General features: G+C 38.1%; 1 protein-coding gene and 1 pseudogene across 1 annotated transcript in view; both read left to right on the top strand.

Moving 5' to 3' along the window:
- The window catches only part of LOC120637012 (laminin subunit alpha-1), a 178097-nt gene that overhangs the window by 20871 nt on the left and 136818 nt on the right, over positions 1-20408 (top strand). The window contains exons 4-12 of the mRNA XM_039908594.1: positions 10273-10536; positions 13196-13360; positions 16510-16692; positions 16964-17069; positions 17501-17703; positions 18166-18306; positions 18877-18984; positions 19253-19415; positions 19861-20048. Of these exons, the coding sequence (XP_039764528.1) occupies positions 10273-10536; positions 13196-13360; positions 16510-16692; positions 16964-17069; positions 17501-17703; positions 18166-18306; positions 18877-18984; positions 19253-19415; positions 19861-20048 (1521 nt within the window). The remainder of the gene's footprint in view (positions 1-10272; positions 10537-13195; positions 13361-16509; positions 16693-16963; positions 17070-17500; positions 17704-18165; positions 18307-18876; positions 18985-19252; positions 19416-19860; positions 20049-20408) is intronic.
- LOC120637494 lies at positions 17180-17273 on the top strand (annotated as a pseudogene).

Below are 20408 nucleotides of genomic sequence, written 5' to 3'. Positions count from 1 at the left end.
GAAGACAAAGAGTAATTTTCAATCTATAGTATATCAAATTTGAATGTCGTCGAAAGAATGCCATCTCTGGCCACCGAGATGGCGCTCTTTCGACGCCATACAAATCATAGTTATCTTTTACGCGATCGAATAGATAAAAATTTTTGCACTCAGTACACAGATACACTTTGTAAATAATGTATCTTCTTCAGTGATTTTAAAACAGCATTGTAAGTGTTATAGGGTTTGATGACCTTTGTCAAGTTCATTAATATGTTTCCAACAAGCATTTCCTCAGTAAATTCAAAGGAAGTTTGTCTCCCATTCCCTTATTAAACCTGACATTTACTAAGAACAACTATACTGATAGTTTATCAGACACATTTATTATATAATCTTAATGGTTAATCTATAACGGACCGATCCAAATGAGGTAATATGGAAACCAAGTTTAGACCAGGATAACTAGACGACAAGATGACGCCATTTTAAGCTAACAATAGCCTTTCAATATCTTAAATTGTTGTGAATATAAATTTATTGTCTAAACTAAAATGGTTACAATGTTATTTATCTATCAGACCTCTAACAACATCAATGTTTACTGTGTTCTTTATTAGATTATCTTTATTGCTATGCCGATGCTATGTAATAAACTAATAAAGTGTGCAAACTATAGAAAATTTATAACTCATCCCTTTACATGGTTTTCTTTGTTGCTTATAATATGAATCTGGCTCAATTCTAATTAACTATTTTAGGGTCATCAAGAACTACATCCTCCATCCATCATCATTAGCTTTTTACAAAGCTGTTGAAACCAATTCCTCCTTTGAAATTCCAATGTAACCTGTATAATTTTAACGTCATTTGCACTTCTTGTATTATCTGCTCTCAAGTATTGTTGTTTTATGATAAATAAGCTAAATTTGCTATACTCCGCGAAAACTCCACACCATACAGATCCTTGGCAATGTACCCTCTACGCACATTGCGCTCTGAAACCGGATCATCTTTAGGAGATGTTGACTTTACAATGAATAACTTTTTGGTGCGGAGTATAAAGATTGAAGAAATTATAAATTACACCATACAGATTCTCCTGAATTTAACGGAGTATAGCAGATTTAGCTTATTTTTCATAATATATCATGAAATTCCGCAAAGTACAGCCTGTTTCTATCAAATACTGTTGTTTTGCTTCGCTAGCATTACTAACGCCTTTTGAGATAATAATTGGTGTCAGGTCTATCGCCACTTCAGCTTTGCGATTAAGTTATGTTCGTAGACAGTAACCAACTCTGTTTCTTACAAATGTGATCATAGCTCGGAGAAACGATAGAGGCTTGAGGGGTACTCAGGTTTCAAAATGGCAACTCTGCTGCGCTTACTAAAGATGGGTTGACGACATCAAACGAGTCGCAGGAAGCCGCTGAACTTAAGCGGCATAAAACTGTGGCATTAAATATTCTTTATAGAATACCTTTGTCAGCAGTGGGCGTAAATCGATTGATATGATGATGATTGAAATATATCGCTTTTTTACTATCCTTGATAAATTTTGTTTAGGTATACATTTTCCGGCTTCCTTTGTTTTAAGCTAGAAAGCTTAAATTCTTGTAATTAGCTTTACGTGTTGTGGACTATTTCAACTTGGTCGGGTCAACAAGAAAAGTAGCTAAAATTCCCTGCTATAACGGTTTACTGAACTATGCTGCTCAAGCTAAATCATCAGTGACCAAATGCGGTCAATGGGAAAACCTCCATAAGTAGAGATGGCCAGCATACGCGTGTTCATTAGTTCGCCCATACATGGCTCAGATCCCATCTTGAATGTAAGTGGTGTCTTCCACGTATCAGAAGCAGGTTTCGTATTGTTTTTTGGCCCGTAACTTATTAGTTACGTGCGTAATGAGAGAAGCCGGTTATGGCACAAGTTAGGATTATTAAGCACCTTTGAGATTTGTAATTAAAGAGGAATTTATCAATTAGCAAGACTTAAGTTCTGCTCAGCCATTAAGCTAGCACCACATAAGCCACTCGCCAAACGCGTTTTTAATATTAAATCTGGGTGTGTCATCGTCATTTGCATTTGTTTTTTCTATACGCTGTTTTTTTTTTAATTCTGCTTAACCATACTTGGAGTATTTTTAATTCAAGCGTGGCTTAGAAAAAACCTCATGTGTAGAAGTGTTAGTTTTATAATGGGCATTTCAAAGAATTCTTAGTTTAGGACCGAACAGAACGCTTAATTTGCTATGTTTAATATAATTTTGTATTGTTTTCAAATTAGGTTAAGTTAAACTTCTGAATTTAACTAAATAAATCAGAACATTAAACTTCAGAACCAAATTCTCCAAAACATTTTTTCCAATAAAAATATATAATCTAAATAAGTCATTTAAACGTAAGGGTTTATATAACAATTCCTCTTTATACTTCATTACAAATAGTAGCTCTTAGTTTACAAATCAAACGGCGTCTCACCTCCATTTAATTGGCTCACGCGATCTCAAGCACGAGCCGGACAATTTGATTGCCTCCTGAATCCATTATTTAAATCTGTCCATCGTAACAAAGCTTCCAAGGAACTCGCCTATTATACACGCTACGAAGGAGCCGGTAATTTCCCCGATATCCTGTGGGAGATTGCTACATTTATTTAAATTACACATGCATTTGACAAAGCACTGAGTCAGGATTCTTGGAAGAAGTTGCCTCTTTCAATTTGTGTCAACTTTTTATTTTTATTCAACCATTTCTTTCAATGTTAATCTACTTAAATCTTTCCTTATATCTTTGTTCACGTATTGTGTCTACCAGCTTCAAGTAGACTTGTTTGTTATAGTAACCGTGATGGAAAGTTGCAACTTTTTTTTTAAATGACTTATTCATTTAAAAAAGAAATGTATCATTATATTTATAACAATCATGCCCCTTAAAGTAAAATGCATAGCTAATTTTTACGTATTTAACATATTTCTTAACGCTTTTTTCAGAACTTATCTTTGCCTTAGTCTACACGCTATCACCGATACACGATATCTGAAGTTTATATATTTGGCATGTTGTGATTACAATTTCCTAGTATTAAATAAATTATATTATCCATGACACTGAATTTTTAGAACTGCTTCGTTCAAAATACTTCTTCAGTTTGTGAATAAACATGTCGTTAATGAGCTAGTGTTCAAATAGAAATGCGTTTTGATTAACACTATTTTAATTCTTCATCCAAACTTATTCAAAAGCAAATCAGATTTCTAAAACGTAATTGTAAAGGCATCAAATATCTGACACCCAGCGCCACGAGTTTTATTTATCCAGCTCTGTTCCCACAGTGGCGGTCGTGCCCAACTGTTAATAGGGAGGCCACGACACCAACTAATTGCGTTCCGAGTGTGAGCTGCTATGGTATCTTGACTGTTTTGTTTGCACTCTTAATGCCGTCGAGATGGAGTGTTTTAAATTGATAAATGCATTGCACTAGTTCAGCATGTTTATGTTGTTTAACAAAACAAATAGTAGTTTATTGTGACTGACTGGATGTATGTTCTGGTATATTACTTTATTAAGGTTTACTGTATCCCCGTGTGAATTAAAACATGCAGATATATATACTATTTCGTAAATAGCATTAGGACTATACCGGATTACGTAAATAATAAAAAAAAATGGATGAGGCGTCACGGGACGCCTGGCCGATGTGAAATATCGAAATTGTTTTGTATAAGTTAAATGCATAAAAGATTAGATGACAACAGGAGTCAGATGTGACATACTGAAAAGACGAAGCTAATACAACCATAATGTGATTTTGCATTCTTTGTAAGAGGCTGCACACTTTGTCTTCCTGAATTATTGCTGTCACACGTCAGACAGTTAAAAATATTTTCATAAGTAAAACACAGGTTATCCTCACATGTGTAACGTAGTAAACAATACTGCATACACTATACACACTACAACGTATGGACTGCGTATAGTACCTACATATAGCGTGGCGATAGGTCTCCACGTCATGTATCGTCACGCCAACAATCACATATGCCACATATTCACATATGCCAGGCGTCACAAGGCGCCTGGCAGATGTGAAACACCGAAATTTATATGAAGCATTACAAATTTATTCCATAAAATAATGACTATTTATTACATTAATCAAAATTTATTTGAAATCTCGACATCTTATATTCCATCATACATCGTGACGATGCGTCGCCACGCCAACAATCAGGTTTACCCTTGCCAATATATGTTTCACATTAAAAGCTTGGGTCTGAATTATTGCCCTATCCTTATTAATAACAATGTGAGATGAAAAAGAAGATGCTGTGGGCTTGTTTAAGACCAGGGCGCGTTTGGGACACACGCACCTGTATTTTTAAGTTTACGAATGTAGTTATCGTCATCATCTCAATAGTATGTACGAGTAAATACAGTTTGACGACCGATTGACGCAGTGGGCAGTGGCCCTGCTTTCTGAGTTGAACATGTTTGTGTGAACATGAATGTTATTTCAGTATCTGAGTGTGCATATGTATTTAACAATTATTTATGTATATTATTCATAAAATAATTATTAATTATTTATCTTAGTAACCATAACACAAGCGTACTTGTACTCAGGGTACTTGTACTCAGGGGCTAGATGGCGATATTGTGTGTATTGTCGTAGTACCTATATTACCCTCGCGATATTTTCCACGTATAATTCGACTTTAAAAGATAGACATATGCTGTCGCGTACTTTTTTTTGAAATTTTAAAGGGAACAACTTTGTTATACATGATTTTGTCGTAACTTTAAACGTTTACGCAGCACACGCAGCGGAAGCTCTCTAAAAGAAAAGGACCCCCCCCCCCCATTTTCAAGCATTATTTTCATTGATGCTATGATCTTATTGGTCTAAGTGTGACGATATATACCCTATATAGTGCCTCGATAAATGGGCTATCCAACACTGTAATCTGAGGATCGATCTCAGGAACTAATAATGGTCTAATTTGAAATTTGAAATCATCGTGTTCAAGTAACCAAACCAACTTTTTAGTATAAGATTATTTATTTATTATACTTAATGTAATCTACGTATGTAATATAGCGGCAATAGTGCAGTGGGTAGGAGCACGGCTTCGCTTTCGGGGTTGCGAGTTCGAATGCCAGCACGTACCTCTAACTTAAATTTCCTAAGTTATGTGCGTATTAAGAAATTAAAATATCACTTGCTTTAACGGTAAAGGATTTAGCGTCGTGAGGAAACCTGCGTGCCTGAGAGTCTACATAACGTTCTGAAAGGTATGTGGAGTCCACCAATCCACCAATTTTCGGCCGAGTGGCGCAGTGGGTCCCTGCTTTCTGAGTCCAAGGTCGTGGGTTCTATTCCCACAACTGGAAAATGTTTGTGTGATGAACATGAATGTTTATCAGTGTCTGGGTGTTTATCTGTATATTATAAGTATTTATGTGTATTATATTCATATAATACACATAAATACTTATAATATACAGCACTAGCTACGCTTACTTTGGGGCTAGGTGCCGATGTGTGTATTGTCGTAGTATATTTAAAAAAAAAAATAAAAAAAAATAATCCGCACTAAGCCAGCGTGGTGGCTTCTAATTGTGGGAGGGGACCCGTGCCCTGTAGTGGGCCGTGAATGGGTTGATATGATGAATGTACGCATCAAAAGTGCCATGAATGCCTATTTAAAAAAAAAATTGACTTTGACTTTAGGTTCAGATTAATTATCACCTGGATTTGAAAAACACCTCAAGTGAATTTCGAGCGATGGCTTATTTCGTTCCCCATTGTTATCTTTCAATGTTTCTCTCTACTAAATATGAATAGCAGATTATTTCCTCTACGTATGTAAAGTCGAAGTGAAACCCGTCGCAGTTATTCTGCTGGTACTCATTATGCAGTTTTATGGTCTATTGTTTGCTAAACGTAATTGAAATATTAAATTTACGTACTATTGCGAGTTATGACGGTATTTAAGCTTTCCAATTCTAAGCTTTCTTTTTTTTTCTTATCACTATGAGCAACCTGGGATGAACCGGGATCAAAAGCCATCCATAGTAGAAATGTTAAGTGACGATACTTACTACAAAGAGACACGTTTAATAAATCGTGGTTACTTTACGATTGATGAATTTCTTAACGACAAGGCTGCTTGGAAGCAGGTGCCGCCCTCATCTTTCACAAGATGGAAAATTCTGAAAACTGTTAAATGAGAGATAAGATTTTCGTGGTTTACATTTCTTATATATAGTTCAACGGGTACATACCGATTACAGTACAGTACGTACGATAATATTTTGGGATTTGTCGATATTTCGACCCAGTTGCACGGATCGTGGTCACGACGGGACCCAATCTATCGAGGATCCATGCAACTGGGTGGATATTATCGTGCGGTTAGTGATGTTTAAAAAAAGCATCTGCTGAGTTTCTCGCCGGCTCTTCTCGGTGGAATCCGCCTCTGTCACTACAAACAGATTGACTTGACGTTTCAAAAGTGCTTATAAACTAGGCCCACTTAAAAATAAATGAATTCCGGCTCCGCTTTCATCTCTCACAAGATAGAAAAATGAATGTTAAAATATAAAATGTAAATTTTTGATGTTGGAAAAGAGCAACTGCTGAGTTTCTTGCCGGCTTCTTCTCGGTAGAATCTGCCTTCCGAACCGGTGGTAGAGTCACTACACACGGACAGACTTGACGTTTCAAAAGTGCTTGTATTAGGCCTACTTGAAATAAATGAATTTCGAATTTTGAATTTAGAATTTAAATTTTTGAGAGCTTACTTAAAACACAAGCAACTACTTAAAGCAGTTTATTGAACCCAAAATGACCCCAAATTATGGCACGGGCTTCCGCTGGGAATATAACCTAGAGCCGCCCATCGACGCATAACGCTGAGCCCCGGAGGTCGTCAGATTTAACGTTTCGCTTCACTGACCGCTGTCATAAATTATTTAATTTGCAGCAATTGGACAAAGTTTTTTTTCTTTATTCCACTTCAAGTTAGCCCTTGACTGGTAATTGATGATGCAGTCTTTTATGGTAACGGGCTAACCTGTTAGTGGTATGGAAATTATATTACCACTACAATCGGCTTCCACGCGACTTCGTAGCGAAACGCTTAATCGCTAACCTGGTGATTAGTGACGACTAATATTGTACCTAAATATGTTAAAAAAATGAATGAACTTCTTGACTTTACCCAGAATCCATAATCATAATTTAGCAACCCATTAGCGGCCCACTGCAGACGATTGGCGCAGTGGGCAACGACCCTGCTGAGTCCGAAGATGTGGGTTCGATTCCCAAAACCGGAAAATGTTTGTGTGATGCACATGATTGTTTTTCAATACTGGGTATTTAACTGTATATTATAAGTATTTATGTATATTATTCATAAAAATCAGTCATCTTAGTACCTATAGCACAAGCTACGCTTACTTTGGGGCTAGATACCGACGTGTGTATTGTCGTAGTACTCGTATATTTTAATGAATGTTTTTACCGAACAAGGTCTCTTTAAGAAAAATATTAATCTTTGATTTTATTATTGTAAACATCTTCACAAATAGTTTCGACACGAAAGTGTTTGTTTATTTGTTGTGTTATTACGGCTTCACACCTATGCCTCAAATTGGTGGACACAAGGAGGCATGTTGCAGAACTTTCAACCTGCCATGGAAAGTGTTGCTCTGAATATAAGCGATGGTTTCCCATTCACCACCAGGTGGGCAGTGGCGTGCATAAAGGGTATGCACAGGGTATGCAGATTATATGAAATGAAGAAAATCTCCAGTACGAGTTATTAATGCTCAAGGGTAGGCTTTTTATAACTCTTACAATGCCTATCCTTAAGTTTCTTATAACTCGTACTGGAGATTTTCTTCATTCTATAGCATCTGCATACCCTGTGCATACCCTCTATGCACGCCACTGCAGGTGGGCCATCTACTTGGTCCATCAATTATTATCATAAAAAACAATACCTATTCATCTCTAGCACTGTACCGAAACCGTTATTAACGCGGACGAAGTCTTTGGAAAGCTACTTTGTAATAGAGCTCAAGCAGATGTTTATTTATTTATTTATTTAAGAGCACTAACAACATGCATATTACACGTTTTTTAAACAAAGCACACACAAAAATACATGGACTGATATTCACGTCAATGACAAGTGCACATAGCATTGACAAAGCGTCATATAAAATTAATTTTCTAAAAAATTAACACAAAATTTAACTCATAGATAAGTGTTCGGTGAGTTTTTTTCTAAAAGCTGTGTGTGAGTCATGGAAGATATCGATGCCAGTATCTTTTTAGATAACTCGTTGTATTTCGAACAAATACGTACTAATAGGCGCTTGTTTTCCGAGATGGGATTTAGTAAATGGTATATGTAAAAAAATTGTGGATTTGCAACTTCTGGTGTACCGGCGCGGGATAGTCAGAGATATATGATTGAGAAGGTTGTTACATTTAATTTTGTTTCGTAATATTTTATGTAAAAAACACAGATCAAGAATATCCCGCCTGTTGAGATAGTTTCATTACAATACAAAGCGGTTTGTGCAAAATCTATTTTTTGTGTACTCACTTGGTATTTACATTATAAGTATACAAACTTGAGATAACTAAGAATGAAAATATCTTATCAGATAGCTGTAAAAGTTACGAAGTCAAAGTCCAATAATTCTGATTTATTATATCTTATCACTTATGCTGAAGTTTGCAGAATTTGATCAATATTATATAGGCCAAATCACGTAGGCAATCATTAAGATCCGGTTTTAACGTGATTTTAATTGAAGGATTAATAAGAAGACGATATTTGACTTTTAAGAGTCATGTACCTAATATCAATAGTTAAAAATTAAGTAATAACTAAATATATTACTGGATTACCTACAAGTACCTAAATCTCACTTTTACATGCATAGTTGAAATAACGAAAGGCGATAATAAGTTTTTTATTTTGTTTCAATTAATAATATATTGAATCTTTACTCCACACCTAACATATCTTACAAATCGTACTCTTTATATGCACGTTTTGCTCCGACACCTGAACATCCTCAGCATATGTTTGATTATTGACGGCCGATTGGCGCTGTGGACAGCGACCCTGCTTTCTGAGCCTAGGCCGTGGGTTCGATTCCCACAACTGGACAATGTTTGTGTGATGAACACGAATGTTTTTCAGTGTCTGGGTGTTTATCTATATATTATAATTATTTACGTTTATTATTCATATAATTATTCATCAGTCATCTTAGTACCCATAACACAAGCTACGCTTACTTTGGGGCTAGATGGCGATGTGTGTATTGTCGTAGTATATTTATTTATTTATTTTATTTATTTATGTTGAATTTTAAGAAGCGGTTATAGCCCAGTGGGCACGAGCTCGACTTCACTTTCAGGGGGCCAGGTTCGTATCCCAGGACGCACTTCTAACTTTTCTTTTTATGTGAGTTTTAAGTTATTAAAATATCACTTGCTTCAACGGTGAAACCATCCAACCAATGTTCTCTCTTATTCTCTCTCTCCATAATGTTCTCAAAGGTGTGTGGAGACCCGTACCCTGTAGTGGGCCGGTGATAGGTTGATATGATGCGGATGAAGCTTAACGTCCATTGCATAGCATTGAATTTCTTATCCCACTAGCTGTTGCCCGCGACTTCGTCTGCATTTGATTTTGTTTTTTGATGTGGCATTAAATTTAGTTGTAGATATAAAAAAAATTAAAGTATTCAGTATCGCTAAGCCTTAAATGAGGGGTTCGCTGCTGTCCGCTGAGGAGTTCTGTCCTCTGTCTCCAACCACAGTTTGGGCAAAATTAATACATATTATAACCTCTATAGCACAAAAATAATTATTTAATCGGTTATTATTTGTCGGAGTTATGGTGTAAAATCGTCAAACACTCATCCCCTCTCCCAAAGGAACCGAGAAGTCGGGATAAAAAGTATCCTATATTACTTTTAACACTTCCAAGAATACGTGTACAAAGTTTCATGAGGATCGGTTAAGTAGTTTTTGCATGAAAGCGGAACAAACAAACTTACACTGACATTTATAATATTAGTAGGGATATCTAGTTGCTGTAGACTTTAAAATATATTTTGCGGTGTTAATTATTGCCACTCTTTTTTCTAATTAAAAATAATCAGCGATTATCCTCTCTGCGTCAAACATTGTGCCTCTAGTCTAGGCAAATCTAAATTATACGCAAATCTATAAATTCATTTATACAATTTCAGAAAATGGAGCTCCTTCACGTAATCATCAAGTCGGGCCCATCGCCAAGGCCGCTAGCCTGGTCTCTCGAGGTTTCGTCAACAGAAAATGGTGACGACTGGCGAATGGTCCGAGCGTTCGGAGATCGCGACCATTGCCGGAAACTCTGGGACCTCAGACCTGAGAGGAGAAGGCGGAAAGCAAGGGGAGCAAAAAGGACCAGTAGAGCCGAGAAACCATCTTGCTCCACACAGTTTACAAGTCCACGACCTTTGGAAAATGGAGAGGTGAGTCCATTATATACATAAACATAGTCCGAACTGTACATGGCACAAAGCTTTCGGAGATGGAGACCATTTCCAAAAAAATTAGGACCTCAGACCTGAGAGAAGAAGGTGGAAAGCAAGGGGAGCGAAAAGGACCAGAAGAGCCGAAAAACCATCTCCCACTTTACATACCTAGTATAAAAAAATTTCCCGCCGTTTGAACGCTGAGATCTTTTAAACTACACAACGGATTTGAATGCATTTTCAGTAATAGATAGAGTGATCACGAGAAAGGTTTATATGTAGTTTATGCATACTATAGTAGAAGCGACGATCCGCTAGCGCGAGGTGTGCGTAGCAATCGCACGCCTCTAATGGTGTTCTGCAGCGAGTAAAATAAAAATAGAATATAAAGATAATTTCCTGGCGTATAAACTAATCACAATCATAATATGATTAATAAGTTCAAACTGACCTTTACAAGTATCTACATTGCACAAAAATAAACGCGTCGATTTTTGTATACTTACCTACTAAGGACTAGATTAATAAACGCATTGTAAAGAAGAGACAGCATCTGTCGCGTTCACATTTTGTTTAAGTTGCATTTTTCTCACACGTGACACGTGAACATGTCATCGTCATCATCAGCGGTTTCGAGACGGTCAGACATTTAAATGAAAACCTTACTCGTTTGATCACATCGCTTTATGACGGTTTGAGAACGCCGCCGCACCGTTTGCGAATGCATAGTGTCATTTGTTCCACAAAACTATTCATTCTTTGCAGGCGCTGGTTCACTTTGGATATTTCGTTTTTCTATCAATTCCGTTCTTACGTATGTGCTTTCGTTACATTCGATAATATCTTAGAAAAAAAACCTAGTACCTTAAGTAATGACGTCTAAGTCAAAGTCAGAGTAAGAAGAAATATTGATGTAGGCCAATAGATTTAATGCGTACATTACTCAAAAAATGTGTATCTACTTGGTAGTGAGATGTTAGCGCTAACTAAATTCGTGAACTTAAAAGTAAAGCTAGGAGAGTTCCAATGGCGCCCTGGTCTTAGAAGAAGCGCACAACAAATTTAATCTAGTATTTTTTTTTTATAGCAACATTGATTTGTGTACGAATAGACCTACCAAAAAAATAGCGTTTTCGGTAAACAGCTTCATACCTATTTACAAATAAGGTAAATATGAAAGTCTTCTAAGGTAATCTCAACACCTATCTATATACTATCCAATCTATATGCTTTTGAATTTCATCCGAAGACTTACCTTTTGTTTTATCTGACTAAGATGAAATTTATTTTCCTTCAAATGAGTGACTTTAAAAGAAAAATAAAAATTTGTTGTCTTTCATTCAAATACTGTTGCAATCTGTAGAAACACAATTTACCCACAGAATTAAGAACATACAGAACCGTCATTCAGTCATTATTGCATGCAGTCCAACAGTATAAACGCCCTGCGCACGTCTTACTTCACATTCACAGTTTAGAACATTAGAGGTAGAATAATAACTGTCAACTGCTGAATGAAATGAAGTTACTAACCACCTGTTCGGGAAACACTACTGACGTGGAGTGGTTTCTGATGCTTCTTGCGTTCTTAATTCTTTGGATTTACCATTGAATTCCCTTTTTGAGCTGTACACCCTTTCTGTCTGGTGTTACACACAGACATTGTATGTTGTATACTATGTTGTTACTTTATTATTATAAGATGTACTGTTTGTAACACTTAACATGAATAAATGTTTTTTCTTTCTTTCTTTTTCAAACTTTTCTTCGTTACTCATCGATGGCTCTGAGTCATTTCAAATATATTGTCGATAAAATTCAGCTTACTTATCAGGTTTAGTGATGATATCTCAAGTTTTCAGAGTAGGTGACTCACTGTTTATTTATGAGCAGCTAGTCTAATACTATTATGCTAGTTAGTCATTTAATTTACTATCACTAGACAGGTTATTTATAGGTTACTTTATCAAGGTGAATCCATACTCCATACCATGTTACAAACTCTCATTACCAGCTAAGATTTCGGAAATTATGAATTGTTATTAGCCTTGAGGATGATGAACGGTGTGTTCAAAATCCACAAGGCAAATGAACGTGCCTAAATCATCATTATCATTATCAACATTTTACTGGCCCACAAGGCTCTCCTCACTGAATTAGAAGGATGTAGGCCCGAGTCCATCACGCTGGCCAAATGCGGATTGGTAGACTTCACAGGCCGTTGAGAAAATTATGGAGAACTCTCAGGAATGCAGGTTTCCTCACGAAATTTTCTTTCATTGTCACGATATGTTTTTAAAACGCACGCAACTCCATAAAGTTACAGATCCAAGTGAGTGCCCCCGATAGGCAGTAGCCGTCCACTGCTGGACTAAGATATTGTATAGGGGGTTCCAAAATTCGTCGTGCGTGCTTTCCAGCAGCCCCAGTGTCTCACTTGATGTCATCTGTCCACCTCGTTGGGGTCGACCAATAAAGCACCTTGGGACCCCAACATCGGTTCTCCGAGCTTAGCCAATCGTTGAGCTATGTCGGCGATTCTCGTTTCATATCTGAGCATCACCATCGTCTGCTGAGGGTCCCCGAGCCTTCCTATAATAAGCGACCTGTCATAATTCATTACAAATACTAGTTTACCTGTTGTGATTTTTACCAGATGCACGTCAGCACTGGAGAAGGAGTACCAGCAAGGCGAGTGAGAGTGTCATTCCGTGCGGCACACTCCTCGACAAGGCACCAGTACTACACCGTGCGGGAGTTGACACTAGCAGCGAGATGCATTTGCCACGGGCATGCTGAACACTGCTCCGTGGATCACAAGGTGAAACACCATCTCTTCTTGCTGCACAGGTGTTAATATGTTGAGTCAGTGTACTTAAACTCCACAGTCTTAATTGACGGATCCCCCGAATCCGATCATTCCATCGTTGTCAAACTGCTGCAATTCACGCTGCAATTGAAAAAATTCGCAAAAATTCTCCTCGGTGCTTTGGCTTTCGTCCAGTGCACAAAGGTCTCCGACAAATATGTGGCTAGCGTCGCAACACTTAAACGTGTGTACGCAAGCCAATGCTGCCGTCTCGTCAACGCAGAACCTGATAGCAATAAACATTCATTAGTTTTCTTTTTTTTGGGAAGTGTATCATCCACCACGCTGGCCAAGTGCGAAATGGAAGAATTCATCCGCCCTAAAGAACATTATCAAAAACTCTCTACAGGTTTTCTCACGATATTGACGGCCGATTGGCGCAGTTTGCAGCGACCCTGCTTTCAGAGCCCAAGGCCGTGGGTTCGATTCCCACTACTGGAAAATGTTTGTGTGCTGAGCATGAATGTTTTCAGTGTCTGGGTATTTATATGTATATCCTTAGTATTTATGTATATTATTCATTAAAATATTCATCAGTCATCTTAACTACTTTGCGGCTAGATGGCGATGTGTGTATTGTCGTAGTATATCTATTTATATTTTTCCTTCACCATGACGGTAAGAGCAAGTGATATTAAAATAGCCTAAATTAAAACGCGCATAACACCAATAAGTTAGAGATTCGTGCTGGGGATTTAACTCGGTTCCCTCGAAAGGGAAGCCAATGCACTAATCACTAGGCTATCATCGCTTACTGAATCCGAATGGGTACGGAATGGAAACATGCATGCGCCCTCTAACACTTTGGTCCGTCGTAAAAATAATACCAAAACCAGTAGATGTTGCTTTAGTGACGTGTAGTAAAGGTAGTATCAGAATACAGTTTGCGCGGATGTCGTACGAGTCGACTAAACGAATATAACGAAGAACGGGCAGCATGGTACTCCGTGCTGCTTGTACCATCTACTGCGATCACCAATATGATGTTGCTTAAGTAGTACCTCTCGATCGGTAGGCCTTCCATGTTGTAGCGAACCATGAGACGTGCACTCGTCGCAAACAGCACAGCATTTGGTTCAGACAGCACGCGTAGCTTCGGGCACGTGGGCACGCGAGAGAACTCTTGTTGCCAGTGCACCGGCATAACCCCGCTTGGCAGAAACGCAGTGCGAGCGGAGGAGTACACGCGCGGCTCCCAGGGCAGCTCTTTGGGCGCGGGCACGCACGCCACTTCAGCGTTACCTAGTAGGCCATATTGGGTAGAAGTAAATTTTGCAGAACTGCCTCGTTGGTCTAGCAACTACACGTGGACCTGTTTTCGAATTTAGAATTTTGCCGAAAATTCCAAAAGTTATTGAATATTCAGTACCAGTCCGGAGTAAGAAAAATGGTGGTGTCAACACACATGCCTCGGAAAGCACGTTAAACTATCGGTCCCAGCTATTATCACTTACTTGTGGTAACAGTCATAAAAGCCATTAGAGCATTAAAGACATGAAATAAATTAATTCTTAATAGTTTTTTTTAATTTTGAAGGATACTGCTTTCACGACTACTTCTGACAAAATCTTACAATTACCAAGTTAAAATTATATACCTAGCACATCCTTGTGCAATAGGTCAGGTTTTAGTATATGGGCGGCAGGGCAGCATCGCGGGACGGTCACTTTGGCGTACCTTTTCGTCCACGCAGCCGATGGCGCCCAGCACGAGCATAGCAGAACGACCAACACCACCCCAATCATTACAAATCGTTCACCCACTTTTAACGACAATGAGCTGAAGTTCAACGATCAAAGTTACTTAACGGAGTAGTTCGAATTTCGATTCTCTTGAATGTTCTAAGAATGTGGTCTATACTAAGGGCCTGTATCACCATTTTCTGTGAGTGTCGGATAGCTGATTCGCATATTTTATTTTTGTTACTCGAAATAAAGTGGCAAAACTAACGTTTGGTCTATCCGACACTTGTCAGACACTTTTATTTTCGCGTAGAGAATGCGTGGCGATTTGACTTATCGTTCCGCGAAATCGTGCGTCACTGAAAAAATTTATTACTTCGATCGTTTGGATTATGTGATAGCGCCAAAGAGCACCGCGATGATAGCCTAGCTGTTAGGACATTAGCCTCTATGTCGATGGATAGAATGAGCAAGCACGTCTAATTTTTCACGTGAAGGAAACCATTATGAGAAAATCTGCATGCCTGTAAATTTCTCAATCAATAGCCCAGAACAGTCCACTGCTGGACTAAAGGTCTTTCCAAGGGTTGGCCTATAATCACCACTCTGGACAGACGGGTTGGTGATCGCAATAGATGGTAGTATTTCAGAAGAAGTTGCTGCCCATTCTCTGTTATAGTGCTTTAGTCGCCTCGTGCGTCACTCGAGAGTAGAGCTGGGATGGTAACAACTGGGCTCTTCTGCTGACATTAAAAATTCTCATTCGGCACTTTCAAAGGTGCGTAGATTTTACTGATCCGGTTCCTTTAAAAAGGAGGAGGCTACCAATTCTGTTGTTTTTTATGATTGGGCATTTAAGTTAAAACATTTTTTGACGAATAAAAGAACGACTCGATGACGACGAAAGACGACTTTGTTATACTAGTTGTATAACAAAGTCGCTATAAAAGCAAGAATAAATATTTTCTAAAACATTTTTTAAGTCGGTGCCGAGGAAAATGTAGGAAAGTTACTATGTATATATATCATATACCTAGGTCGTATTCCTTTTAATAAAGTAGCAAGGAAAATACCAGTAATATTCTAAATTTTACTTGGCACCGGCTTAAAAATGTTGTAGAAAATATTTATTCGGGTAATCGGGTAACGGAAAAAGATTCCGACGAATTGAGAACCTCCTCCTTTTTGGAGTCGGTTAATTAAAGGATTTGCAAAATTATTTTTTGTTCGAAAGAGGATTTTTCCGAAGTGGCCTGATGAACAGTTTCGAAAACAGACAACGGAGCTCTTCACAAAATGTCATCGAATCTACTACGATTGCTGCTATCGCCTAACAAAACATCACGTCTGTACACTTGAAAGGGTTACGCAGACTAAGTATGCCGTTTACTGTTGAAAAAATAATCTTTCTAATTCTAGAGTGCCAAATGCGACTGCGTGCACGGCACGTGCGGCGCGCACTGCCAGCGCTGCTGTGCGGGCGGGCCGTGGCGAGCGCACCGCGCATGCGCCGAGCGCGAGGAGCAGGGTGCCTGCTCGTGCGGCGAGCGCGGCGCGTGCTCCTACGACGACACCGGCGCCATCTTGTGTGTTAACTGCACTGTGAGTTAGTGTTTCATACACAGACTGTATTCTTAGTACAAGATTTGCTCGAAGTAGCCTCGCAATGGAGGAGTCGTTTTCGCATATGTTAAAGTAAAATGGACCTAATATTATAAGCATTAGAGTCGCATATAAAGTATACTTACTTCTAATTTTTGTTTTGCAAACGTTCTGTCGAAAGCCCAAATTACAAAATTGTAGCCAAATTTGAACATTAACTCAATGTAAAAAGGATATAATTCACTTCAATACAAGTCTTTCATATTTACAGGAGAACAGAGCGGGCCCGCTTTGCGATCGCTGTCTTATTGGTTACTACAACGTCCTGCCAGACGACCCATGCATCTCTTGTGACTGCGATCCTGAAGGATCAGATGGTAAGAAAAGGCAGAATGATCGCGATGGTGTTCAGCAATTTTCGAGAGTTTCATCACTTCTCGAAACTCTTCGTTTGTTCCTCTTACTTCTTCCTACCACCAGACCTTACCAGACCTTACTTCATAGGATCATTTCTATAGTAAGCACTTCACGAAACTGGCAGATTGCATATGTAAATTAAAGCCAACATATAAACTCCCGGCTAGTACCAAAAATATCTAGATAGAAAAAACCATTTCAACGAAGAGAGATCCATTGGTCATTCTTGTCAAATTATGACCAAAATATTCATAATAGTGAAAAGTGGATGGTGTTCATAATATGTTACAAGAAATCAAATAAACTTACATGAACAGACATACTACAAATAATAAACAAATAATAATTTTTTATTCTTAATACAATTTTATTAACTATGAAACATTTCCAGGGTCATGCAAATGGGACCGAAAGCACCATCAAGTCCAATGCGACTGTCATACCGGCTTCACTGGCGCCCTGTGCGACACGTGCGAAGGCGAGAACACCATGTTCCCACACTGTCTGGTGGAAATAACCACGACAGCTTGCAAATGTGATCCGAGGGGTATCACAGACCCCGCAAGAGTTTGCGACGATGTCTGTGAGTGTAAGGTAAGATTATAAATAAAATTGAAATTCAAAAAATTCAAAACAAACCCGTTTCGAACCAAAGCAGAATTTTGCAAATCTGTCTAAAAATGCCCAAACATCCAATAAAAAAAACTTTCGATTTTATCGAAGTTGTTAAAAATCATCTAGTTATTGTACAGACCAAAATGATATTTCATAACTTGTGGCGGCGGCCATCTTGGACGAATGTTCATCAAACATAGCTATAAAACACTCCCTGACCTTTTAATCAAAATCAAACGCACGCAGGCACGCATACACATAATAACCACCGCATCGTTTTCGCGGGGTCAAAAACACAAAGTAACCCCGGCTATGAATTATGATAGGCCTACGTGAATATAGAATTTGATTCTGAATTTTTATAAGTTCATCAACCGATATTAATTTCAAATTGTGACCTGATGTTAATGTCTGCTTCTAAGAACCGATCTGGAATTGCAGGCAAATGTGATAGGCGAGAGATGCGACGTGTGCGCGTCGGGACACTTCGGCCTCAGTTCAGATCTACGCGAGGGATGCCGGCCGTGCTACTGCTCTCACGTCGCATCTCACTGTGTTGCCAACCCTGAATCTGGAGACGACGTGAGTATGATTGTCACCGTAACTGATCAAAAGATATACGAAATAACCTGAGGCGAACACGTCATGCCTGTGCCCATTTATTTATTTTTATTTACTGGCTGAACTGATCCCACAAGTTAATTAATTACATCAGCTATAGCTCTTGGTTCTGCAATCATCGCCAAGCCATTACCGGCCCACTACAGGTCTCCTGTTAGAATGATAAGGGTTTAAGGTCGTAATCCATTACATAACAAGCCGTTGAAAACGTAATGGAGAACTCTCAGGCATGCAAGTTTCCTCACTATGTGTGTTTCTTTGCTTGAATAATTGATTCTACACAGCTATCACCTCAATTTTTAACATCTGCAAACTAAACCATTAAGCACGCATACAGTAGGGAATCATTATTATTAGTAGCAAGTAACTTGCTAAGTTAATTCATTGAATTGATATGAATTATTAAATATACTACTTTATTGCTACTACGGCAAAAAAAGTGATCTTCAAACGATTCACTCCAGTTTTGTTCTTATTATTGTACAAAATATAATTTAATTAACTATTACGTATTATTCTGTTGGTGGACAGATATCTCTGCCACTGGGAGACGCTTGGCTCATCAGTGACAATGGAACCTTGGAGACGGTTGAACCATCCGTCGATGAACATGGAAAACCCTTTCTTGTCAGCTACGAGGTTTGTAATTATTACGTTATTAGTAAGTTCTTTATACAGGTCTATTCAAATCTTGTCTCTGTTTTTTTGATAACTTTCGGTCAAACACTGTAAATTCTCTCTTAAACACTTAACGAAGAAATACCGAAATACTTTTGTGTAGGTTAAATATCAAAATCTAACCTTTTTTGGATTTAGAGCACCTATGTGACAAATTCACAATCTCAGCGATAAATTAATTACTGCATTTTAAACAAGATTTTTCTATAGCTGGTTAATGTAATTTCAGGTGGAAGGCTGGGAGTCGTTTTACTTTATGAGCACAGCATACAACGGGGAAAGGACAGAAGCGTACGGCGGAGAGTTGATCGCACTGATCACGTGGGCAGTGGCGAGAGGAGATTCCGGAGGCAGCGCTACACTAATGCCGGATTACGTTCTTGTGGCTAATGGTGAGAACCTAAACTTTGCAGTAAACTTCAGAGAATAAAGATATAAAGTACACCAGATCTTGTATAAAGATATATTACAAGATATGGTTTAAATTAATAATAATTATAATTATCGAACAACCAAGTTTCAGTGAACATTTAAATTTGAGATTTTTGTACAATTGAATCAATTAAATCACCGGAATGAGCCCGCAGACTTTGACAATTGAAAGTGTACACTGACAAACCTATTTAAAGTCAAACTAAAATGTTGACTATAGCTAACTTCAGTCGTTAACAAGAATTGAATTGAATTGATCTAACTTCAGGGTGTCGTTTTTATGTGACGGTGTGCATGCGCATCGTAAAAATTTACTCTCATAATTTTTTTCCCAATGCGCCAAAAGAAGTATAACTTCAAAAATCAATTTCTTAAAGAATCTAATTGGTTTATATCAATTTTCAGATGGCACCAGAGTATCGTTCGGCAACACAAGCTACGAGACTCCGGGGTCGATGGAACTCAAGGCACCGCTGGTGGAAGGCAGCTGGTACTCCGGTTCCGAGTTCGTTTCCCGAGCACGGCTTCTAGATGTACTCAGCAACTTAAAGGCTATCATGATACGTGCACACTTCCATTTTGATCAGGACGAGGTTAGTGAATGGTTTGACTTCACTTTTGTGTTCTACTGATACAGTTAAGTTTCACACATCAGATAGGTTGACTACCTAAATAACTTTATCTCATTACTTAGATACATAAATTAACATATTTTAGTTATTGTCTCGACATGCAAAATTAAAACAAAGTTACCAAAATTACAAAAATGAAATATTGCAGAGACTTCGGAATAGAAAATTGAAGACAATTGAAGTAAATTTTATCAAACTTTTAGTTTCTGTTTATATGTTTGTTTTTTTGTTTTCAAGTTTTTGCTTAATGTTTTCAAACGAAAAATGTTCAAATGTGTAAGCATTCAAAGGTTGGCATGTTTAGTGTCTGTACTGTAAGTT

This window comes from Pararge aegeria, chromosome 3 (assembly GCF_905163445.1).
Source record: "Pararge aegeria chromosome 3, ilParAegt1.1, whole genome shotgun sequence".
NCBI classification, from domain to species: domain Eukaryota; kingdom Metazoa; phylum Arthropoda; class Insecta; order Lepidoptera; family Nymphalidae; genus Pararge; species Pararge aegeria.
Note: the sequence above shows the minus strand (reverse complement) of the source record. Positions and strands in the feature narration are given on the sequence as shown.